Source organism: Pezoporus occidentalis, unplaced genomic scaffold, assembly GCF_034315485.1.
Source record: "Pezoporus occidentalis ecotype Australia unplaced genomic scaffold, CSIRO_AGI_Poc_V1 ctg46, whole genome shotgun sequence".
Taxonomy (NCBI): Eukaryota; Metazoa; Chordata; class Aves; order Psittaciformes; family Psittacidae; genus Pezoporus; species Pezoporus occidentalis.
Window position 1 is genome coordinate 4,732,179 of NW_026915791.1, and position 10,119 is coordinate 4,742,297.

Genomic DNA, 10,119 nt, shown 5'->3' on the forward strand with positions numbered 1-10,119 from the left:
AGTTTGAATGTAAAATAGTATTAGAATATTTTTTAATTCTTTCATTTCAGAAAAACCTAATTTTCACTTGGCTGTGCTTACTTTCACTGTTTGCAGTGCAGGTCTCTATTCCAAGCGAGTTTATTAGGGTGCTTTCTGTGGTTGAGAAACCTACCTTTAGGGGGCAATTCATGCTCTCCATCTTGATCCTTCATCTTATGCAGGGATAAATTTTTCCTTGGAGCTATCTATTTCTTGATGAAGAGAACTTGGGAAAAGTAGGCTAGCTTGAACACCCCACTTTTAGGTGACTTAATTGGGAAGGTATTTCACTACCGCTCCTGCTTAGTTGGTACTGCATTAGGACATATTAGGGTTGTCCTTTTTTGTGCTGCAGACATGATATATAGTATTATCATTAAATTATTTATTTATTCCAGAATCTAAGAGCAGCCCAGCAAGTTCACCAGTATGATCATGATGTAGATGAAGTAAAGGGCTGGATGCAGGAAAAAGAGGCAGTGGTGGATATAGAAGATTATGGATATGATCTTCCAGGTGTACAAACACTTCTCAGCCAGCTTGAGGGAGTAAAGGTAAGGGGATCTGTCATGAAGCAGTGGCAGAAAAGCATAAGTGACAGGAATAAAAAGGGGATTGATGCTTGATTTGAAATCCTCCCAAATGCCTGTTTTGCCGACAACAAAAGATAAATTAATTGCACCCTGAAATATTGTTAGTGCTTCACAGAAGGCCTTTTCCTCCTGTTTTTCACATTGTGATATCATATTATTAATGTTTTTGCTTCTAAGGATGAGCTTCTCTTCTAAAATCTATTCCTAATTATAATTACAAAGGTGTCACCTGAACTACAAGAGACTTCAGCTCCACACATACCAAATAATCACTGTGTCACATTTAAAGAAGATTCTTTGATGTTTGATGATGAATGTTACAAGGCATTAGGACAAAACTCAGAGGAAAGGTCTTGAGAGAGTCTCTAGCCTTTGTGCAGCCAGTGGTTATTAAAAACATACACCATCTCAAAAATCTGCTTTTGATAGATGTAAATAGTGACTTGGTCTTACAGCCCCTTCCAACTCTGTTCCAGAGAGATCTAGGAGCCATCATGAAAGAGCTGGAACGGATTCGGGGAGAGGCTTGGCACCTTAGCCGCACATACCCTCAAGTCAAGGAAAACATCATGGAGAGACTCACAGATGTGGATGAGTGCTGGGAAAACCTGGACAAGAAGTTTCTGGAGAGGAAAGCAAGACTGAGCCAGGCAGAACAAGTCCAGCTCTACTTCAATGACTGCAGGGAGCTGATGTATGTGTTGGCCCCTTGAGTTTGGCAGTGGGCCTTTTTTCTTGTCTTTCCCATATAGGATCTTCTAAATGACACGTTAGTTATTTGACTCCTGTCCCAGGTGCTCTACAGCTTGCTTGCAAATCTGTGTGAGTAAATTACATGCCATCTTCTCAACAGTGGCTCACAGAATCTGCCACACATCAAGAGGTGACCATGCCACTCCAGCACAGCGTGCATGGCAAACCATTTGACAGAACATTTTTAGACTATTTCCCAAACAGTCTTGGAGTATTTGGTCACTCTGGATAGATTTGTAGTCTCACAATTCCAACTGAAAGTACTGTTGATTCTGTAGGAAGATGGGAGAGTCTCTGCTAGATGGTCAAGTAATTTGTACACCTGTAGAGACACTAGTGCCCCTTTTTCTCAGAGTCAAAGCAACTACATTAAAGATAACTTTCTAGAACAGGTTTGCACTTACTTGCTCAAGTGCTGAAAGTGGTTTGCACACATGTATTTAATGCCATTGCTCATATGCACACACTTTTCTGCCCATTCCTATTCAGGGAAAATTGTGTTATTTAAAAGGGATTCTTTTTTACAGAAGAAAGAAAGGAAATCTTTAATTCAGTGTAGTTAATGAAAGAGTTAATCCATGGATTAGAAATAGAAAGACACTAGCTACCACTGACTGTTAGACACTTACTATGCTAAGGGATAGATCCTGAGCTCAGGTAAACCAAGATGCATTGGTTTATGCCAGTTGAGGCTCATGGAGTAGAAAATTTTCCTTGAAAAGTATCTCTCAGTATGTTTCTTTGCATGTGTGTTCTGTATGCCCATGAAGTACTTTCACACTTAGTGATTAGGTTAGTCTCTGTGTCCCTGTACCAGGAGTAAAAGCGCTGTGAATGTGTACAGCCTTGGCATTTGCAGTTACAGTCCTCACTGAGAATTTGAATGCACAGTGCTTCAGTATGTATAGGTGCTGCAGCTACCCTTCTCACAAGCTGTTTATTGAAACAGCCCTGGGAATACTATATCAGGTATAAAAATGCATAGGTGATTGAGTAAACCCTTATCATTGTATTTGTATGTTCGTATATTTCATGAGCAATAGAAGTCTGTACACATGTACCACAGCCATGGGATTCCTGGACAATCGACAGACTCAGATTCCTTCCCTTTTCTCCCTTTTGACTTTACCCTGTAGGGCCTGGGCCAATGAGATGCATGCACTAGTGATATCTGAGGAGCTGGCGAACGATGTCCTGGGAGCTGAACTGCTTATCAAGCGTCATGAGGAATACAAGCGTGAGATAGAGAAGCAATGGCTAAAATATGAAGAAATGCAGCGGGCAGGAGGTGACCTGATGAAGAATGGACATTTCATGTCGGCAGAGGTGTGTTGATGAGTTAAATGTCTTACAAACAAGAGTGAACAAAAAAGACACTAAGCAGGAAGGAGTTGCAGCTTTGTATCTCAAAACAGAAGAAATAAACAGGAACATCAAGTTATCTGCTATAAAAGGTGCAGTCTTCATGTGGCATGTAGAAAAGAAAATACCTATTTAAAGTTACTTCTCTTCTAAAAACTGATTTTGAAGCAGACCTTAAAAGAACAATCACTGGAGTGATTATGGATATGTGGGGGGTAGGGAGGTATCACTATTCCACAGAAAAGATGTTCTACGTAAATGAGATTCTAGCTTTTAACTGCACAAGACCTGGGATAAAAATACATCACAAAGCAATCAACTATAGGATGGACTGATGTCCCTGAGTACACCAGCAGATACGTAATTCTTCAGTAATGTTATAAGGCCAAAGGGGCTAAAATGTTAAAAGTTGTGTGATCCTGTTATCCATGTACCTTTAGACTTTCACCTCTGCAGTGATCCAAAGCTTGTCTTTATACTTGCAGATCCAGTTATCACACCACCAAAAACATCTTCAGAATTTATGCAAGATTACATCACTTCTGTTGTAGAAAGCATTAGAGAAGTTTCCAGTGTAAAGCGTTCGGTTGTTGCCTTCCCATAAATGGATGTATTTGCTGAATCTTCTTGTTCTCACTGATTTTGTCATATACAAATTGCTTGAGCATAAATTTTCATCATGGGAAAACATATAGCAGAATATTGTTTATAGAGTATGTGGAATATACATACCATTATAATATACAGCTGTACAACATGCAGGCTGAATGAATTCAAGGAAGAAATATGAGGACTCAGACATCCTTTCTAAACTATGTTAACAGCACAAAGTTATCTAGAGGTCATCTTTTGGATCATGACAGCAAATTACATGCTAGCTGGCTGCGACATGAAGCCCTGATTGGATTTTTCACCTCCTGGCGTTGCAAATGTTATTTTTCTAGATTGAAGAAAAACTGTTAGAGCTGTCAGAGCTCATGAAGAAGGTGAAGGAGAGCTGGGACATGAGGAAAGAGTTATATGAGGAGAACTGGGAGATTCAATTGCTCCGCAGAGAGCTAGAACAAGCTGAAGCATGGCTGGCTGCCAAGGAAAGCTTTCTTTCAGATCCTACCTATGGGGTGAGTAAAGGCAGTGCAGCACTACTGAAATGCCTGCTAGTGTATATACAGAGTGCTTGCACCATGTATCAGCTCAGGCCTGAAGTTAATCACAATCTAAACAGTAACGCACACTTGAGATTACAAAGGGCAGGAGCTCTGTCCTCTTACAGAAGTGAGCCCAGGATAGTTGCTGCATTTGACATAGTGCTGGGCTCCAGGGGGTGGTAGAAGACTGGGAAGAATTCCAGACCATTTTTTCACATAATAAGATAATTTGCAGAGGGTTCAACCTTCGCTGACATGCTGAGAGCTTGTTTTGAAAGGAAAAAGGGTTTTCCACCACCTCCTGTGGGGCGGTGGAATGTTCTGCACCGATGGTTTGACAGCTAGCTTGTAAATCCCTGTTTAAACACCACCTTCCATAGTTTTGTTTTTCCCTCATATTGACTCTCTTCTGATGGTTTGTAAGATGGGAAAACAATGTCATAAACTCAGGTATTGAAAGCTAAGCAGAGAGCCAGACAGAGGTTTAAGGTGCATGTGTTTTAGGGCACAAGCTGGAATTCAAGTACTTAATCTGTATGTAAACAGTTATAGTGGGAAGCCATGGTTCCACATAGCTTTGCAGCAAAAAAGAAGGTTGCTCTTTGAGCTCTTCTTTTTTTATGTACAGCTCACAGACTGAAAGCTTTAAGTGTAAATTAAGATTTTTCACACACTACCAAGGGCTTAGACATTCAAATACAAAAATTTCAGACTCATCATTTAGCTCAATGGAACGTGTAAATCTGAAAATAGTAAGCATAATCTCTTTGGTAGACTTGATTTTGGACCTATGTATCTGATAATTTTTTCATTCAGGATTCAGTGTCTGAAGTAGAGGAATTACTGAAGAAACACCACGATTTTGAGAAGATGCTTGCAGCTCAAGAGGAGAAATTTGCTCAGCTCAGCAGGAAAACTAAGGTAAGAAATAGGTTAATGAGCTGCATATGAGTGGGTTCTTGAATGTTTAGAGCTCAGTCACTCCATGCAAGACTGAAATCCTGTGCTGAGAGGGAGTGAATGCATGACCAAAGTCGAGTTATTGCAGATGAAGCAGCTGAGGACAAGACTTGTACTTGGATCAAAAGAGCCCAGCCAGCTTGCAAAAGCTCTAGGGGAGAAGTGGAAACTTTCCCCTGCCAGGAGCAGCAAAAAGGTTGTGTAGTGTGCATTGCTGTGAAAACAGGGTGATTCCTTGCTGTACTGATGGAGAGATTTTGATTCATTGAGGCTTTCAGTAGTGAGATGTAGCTCCCTGACAGTGCTGGAGGATGGCAAAGGGCTGAAAATAAAGGGAGACCAAGGCAGAGATAGGCCTTTTTCGTTCTGGTATCAGAGTTATACAGTGGATTCTATTAAGTACCAAAAATATTCAGTCAGCATCCCAGATCCTGTTTCAATGGGGGTCCTTTAAATTATTTTCCTGAAATAGCCAGCAAAACATAGCTTTTGTGCTTGGCATTAGGCTGAAAATTAGCTTAGCTGAGTCTGCTTTTTGTTCAGTGACTTGCAGATTGGCTGAATGAAGGGACAAAGGTCCTCCACTCTAAAATTCCATTCAAAAAACCCCAATACTCACTATTCCTACAGCAAACTTAAAGGAGTGCCACAGAAGAGAAGCACAGCTTCTCAAGAGCTTGTAAAAGACTCAGCTTCTAGAGAACTTAGCAAAGGCAGGGCTCACTGCTTTTGAGGTTAACTGCCATCAGTATTCAAGGTTTGGGCAACAAAATAACGCTCAGCACATAGCAATTAAGGTCAGTTCTAACTCTAAGAATGCCAATGCCCATGAATGTAATGAAGGTGATTTCAAAAAATGCAATACCTGTGTTCTACAGAGGGAGAGGAATCTTCTGAAACAAGTGGACACAGAAGAGAGCGAGCAGAAGGATAAAAGCAAAGTTTTACGGGTTCCCTCTCTGAAAAGGAAAACATCTGACAAAAGGAATGCACCGCCAAAAGTGATAGAGATAAAGAGCACAGCGCCAGTGCCATCCATGCCCTTACCCAGCCTGTCCTGGAGGGCCCCACTTGAAACTATTTTCTCCCCTGTTGAAAAGTCCTCATCAACTTTCCAACAGCCCAGTGCTGGGGGAGTCCCAGAAATGCTGAGCAGCAACAAAACAGAAATGAAAGCTGAGAGGAGGCTCAGTGAGATTATCACTCCACCTACACCGAAGCCGGTGGGCCCACGCGCTACATCTTTGGACAGTCACAGTTCTTTAAGCTCTCCTTTACCTCCTACTCCCACAAGCCAAGGACGCAGCAGCAGTTTGTCAGAGTCCTTTGCCACAGGCCTTTTATCACCTCAGGAAAAGAGTGCTGGAGGCTCCTCTCTCTCCAACCTGCAGACAAAACTAATGGCAACTCCACCCAAGCCTAGCCAAAGATCACTAGATCAATCGCCAGACTTACTGCTGTCTAACCCCTCCAAGGGGAGGTTGGAGACTGCAAATTCGGTAAGTCCCTGGAATTCCTGGCTCTCCCCTAGCAAAACGGCTACCCTGTGCTAGTTTAAGTAAGGAAATACAAGAAGGCCACAAAAAGCACTATACAGTGAGTATTTCAGTGGATACACTCATGGACCAAGACAGTAGGAGATGTTTTATGTGCCTTTGCTGTTCATACACTTTCCAAAAAGAGAGTTGACTTCAGCAGCTAGGTATACCTTAAAAGCATCTTTTATTTGCTCAGCTTTATAGTCTAGGTCTTGAAAACTGTGCTGGTTTCTGTTTTTCTTTCCCAAACTATTGGTTATTCATGCTGCTGAATGCTCAGCAGGACACGTAACAAGACCCAGGAGATGCTGTCTCACAAAGAAGCAATACTGCTGATTTACCCATACCCTTTATGTGTGGTGCTTTGTGTCCACTCAGCTTAGAAGTCAAAGAGAGGTAGGACTTAGTGGCACCCTTGCCAAAGAGCTGACCTGGTGCAAGACTAGAACCAGCAACTCCAGTTTGCTCACCCTGGCAGGAAATGCACTGATTGTTTACTCATGGACAGGTAACATTTTTCCCTTCCTTGCACTTTGAGAGTAATGTGTTCATCACATACCCAAGTGTACGAGTACAACACTGTACACTGGTGTAACTCAGTATTATTACAGGGGTGGTATGAATAACCTTAGCAATTTAAGTTGTAAAATGTATTTAATAACACTAAAAAATACACTATGATAGAGCAAATTCAATGAGCAAATTGTTCTAAGAGGATGTGAATTCTCTTCATTTAGGTAGTGTATCAGAGATGTGACTGCAGCCTAGAGAGGATTTCTAGCTGAGCTGTGAGTGTAAAGGCTAGAGGCAGTAGTGATCAGTTTCTATGTGTGGAATTTATCTAGAAAGACTTCAGAGATTGCAACATACATTTAAGGGCCCTTTTAAAGTTAAACAGCAATGTTCTTGCATGTCCCAGGTTTCTGCAAATCTCCAGCACATGGAGGGATACCTAGAAAAGAGAGACCAGCTCCTTCCAGGAAGACAACAGGTAGAAACAAAAGCCATCACTCTGGGTTAATTCATCTCACCCACCTCCTCTCAATGATGTTGCAAACCACAACATGGCATAGAGCTTGCTTGCACTGGGTTATGTCATTTGTTCAGTCCTGTCTCACAGACAAACCCTTCTTGAATCATCCATGCCAGAAACTACAGCAGGTCCTATTTTTCTAGGACACAATCATGATAAAGAGAATTACTATGTTCATAATATGGGCAGCTCCTGGCTTCCTGTGGAAGTTGCACATGAAAGATTTCACTGCTCCAATAAAATATATAGCTAATAATTGGATTTTATTACCATTTCTATTCTTGTAGCCAAGTTCAAGGTCTTGGAAATCCTTCTACGTAAAACTTGATGGATTAAAGCTTGATTTCTATAATGATGAAAAAGAAGCATCTAAGGTAATTTGGGGTTTGACTCTTTCTAGTAATCTCTGCATTTATCCATGTAAAAATGTATTTAAAAGAAAATAGAGGTACATTTGCTTTGGTTTGGGTCTGGGGTAATCAGTTCTTTTTTCAAACGTCAACTGAGTGAAAATTCTGCAATTGTTCAACTTCTACCAACTATTAGACAGAATAATAAACTCTCTGAAGTTTTCAAGCATGTTCCTTGAAAGAAGTATCTTATTCAGAAATTGCCTTCACGATACAGTGCAGTAGTGCAGTGTTCCTCTGTGGTTCTTCCTGTTCTGTGATCTTAGTTATAAAGTTAGAAGCAGAAGACGGTATGTGTGTGTAGTCAGCCTGCAGGTCAGTATGAATTTGAATTCTGGCAGAAGAGTTGCAGAAGACATTTTGGTTTAATCTTATCCTCCTTCAGAACGTACCCACAGTCCTGTCCCTCAGCATTCCTGGTGCCAAATGTGAGAGGCTGGTAAATTACATCAGAAAAGAGAACACCTTCATGTTGCGGTAAGCGCAGTAATAAAAACCTACACAGCTGCCTGTATGGTTGTATCGGCCTACAGCCACCGAAGACTCTATGTTGTTAGGAGGCATAGCTGAAATGTCTTACACAAGGACAGAAAGTACATGGCAAGACTAACTAGAATTCACCTTCTCCTATTATTATGTACAGGCTGAGAGATGGGGCAGAGTATTTCTTCGCAGCATCTTCTCGGACACTGATGGAGGATTGGCTGCAATCACTACAGAATAATATAGGTACATTCTCACTTCCTTCCGGAATTAACTGTGGTTTTAGCAAGTGATGGTAAGACAAAGAGAAGAGAATGAGGTGTCCATAGTCTGGGGCATGTCCTTTTTGCCTCTGCTGGACAGCAGCACTCAAGTAACTGGCTACTTTGCGATGTTAATGACCTGCTGGGGTGCCTTGCAGGGCAGCCTTTCAGTTGTACTGCTGGCAGGAAATAGCCTTGTCCAAGGGCTTGACCAATACTTGCTTAAGTATTCGTCTTTTCGTTAAGGAGTTGCTTTGGATCTTGATCAACAGTTTTTCTTCTGAATCTAGATCTCTTTCTGGACACTTCACTAGACAGTAGCTTACTGGAAAGGAAACCAGAGCACAGTGATAGCAATGATGTTCAGAGAAAACTGTTACGGATCCAGAAATGGCAAAATCTGCCTCTAACACTACTTCAGAAGGTTTTTATTTGTGTTCTTTGACTCTGCAGGACACAGTAACAAACCACATTCCACAGCAATGGTGCAGCCTTTTGCTCCAAACACAGAGACCTCCCAGACAAGGCTGTGGGACTTTCAGGACAGAGACTCTGCTGAAAGACTAAACAGCAAAAGCTCACTCCTGAGGTAGGTGTTATGTACCTCTAGACTGAATAGATGTCAGTGCTGTTTGTGCTCATATGGCAGCCACCTATAAAGGGAAATTGTCCTGAGGTCAAAAAGTTCTGCTCCTCTGTCATCAATGTCACAGAAATAGTGTGACCAAGAAAGACAGTGAAGTGCTGCAGTGAGTTTAAAGAAAGCACCTGCTCTGAAGACTGGGTTACCTCAATGCTCAACAGAGACATTCCAACAGATGACGGAATCAGAGCAGGAGTCTACAATAGGTGCTTTGGATTTTACTTTGACCAGTCCCTCCAGCAGGGTCTGAAAAAAAAACCAGTCTCTAGTAAAAGGAGCCAGCCAATTGTCTAAAGCTGTGCTGTTAGAATGCTTCCCTCAAAGGCTGCTTTTTGAGAATCCAACCACAGGACAGAAAACAGCCACATGAAGCCACAGCCAAGTTCAGAAAGCTGGCCTGTAGCGTAAATCAATCTCTGTTGCATTTGGGGTCTGTAAAAATCTTACACACTATGATGTGAAATCCTAGTCCCTCTGCTTGGTCGATGTTTGCTGCTGAGCTAGATGCCTAACAAGTTCTCACACGTACAGAGCAACTTCAACTCCTCTGGGTTGTACCTGATTTTCTGATGATGCATATCGTTGATAGGAGAACACCTTCCTTCAAAATCAAACCAGAGAGAGAGTCTGCAGCCTTTCCCAGAGATTTTAAGGAAGATGGGACTGGAGTGACACGAGCCTCTATCACCACCCTAAGCCTAGAACAAAGTGGTGATAAAACAAGACTGCTTCCATCTGTACTAGAAGCAGGAAGAGAAAAATGACATTTCCCTCAGTGAATGCCAGACCCTTCACCATTATATCTTAACCCAGCCCTCTGGAAATGTGCTGATATGTTTTAAGTTAATCACTACACTTGGAACTTATTTTAATTATCTATTAAATCTAGTGAAGCCACTAAATGTAATTAAA

The 10,119-nt window shown here is 41.6% G+C and overlaps 1 protein-coding gene across 1 annotated transcript in view; it reads left to right on the plus strand.

Annotated features, from left to right (window-relative positions):
* The window catches only part of SPTBN5 (spectrin beta, non-erythrocytic 5), a 98,139-nt gene extending 88,020 nt beyond the window's left edge, over nucleotides 1-10,119 (plus strand). The window contains exons 57-68 of the mRNA XM_062635716.1: nucleotides 420-575; nucleotides 1,091-1,308; nucleotides 2,504-2,693; nucleotides 3,674-3,850; nucleotides 4,694-4,798; nucleotides 5,716-6,336; nucleotides 7,295-7,366; nucleotides 7,696-7,782; nucleotides 8,204-8,295; nucleotides 8,462-8,547; nucleotides 9,018-9,153; nucleotides 9,797-10,119. Coding sequence (XP_062491700.1) covers nucleotides 420-575; nucleotides 1,091-1,308; nucleotides 2,504-2,693; nucleotides 3,674-3,850; nucleotides 4,694-4,798; nucleotides 5,716-6,336; nucleotides 7,295-7,366; nucleotides 7,696-7,782; nucleotides 8,204-8,295; nucleotides 8,462-8,547; nucleotides 9,018-9,153; nucleotides 9,797-9,971 — 2,115 coding nt within the window. The 3' untranslated portion in view covers nucleotides 9,972-10,119. The remainder of the gene's footprint in view (nucleotides 1-419; nucleotides 576-1,090; nucleotides 1,309-2,503; nucleotides 2,694-3,673; nucleotides 3,851-4,693; nucleotides 4,799-5,715; nucleotides 6,337-7,294; nucleotides 7,367-7,695; nucleotides 7,783-8,203; nucleotides 8,296-8,461; nucleotides 8,548-9,017; nucleotides 9,154-9,796) is intronic.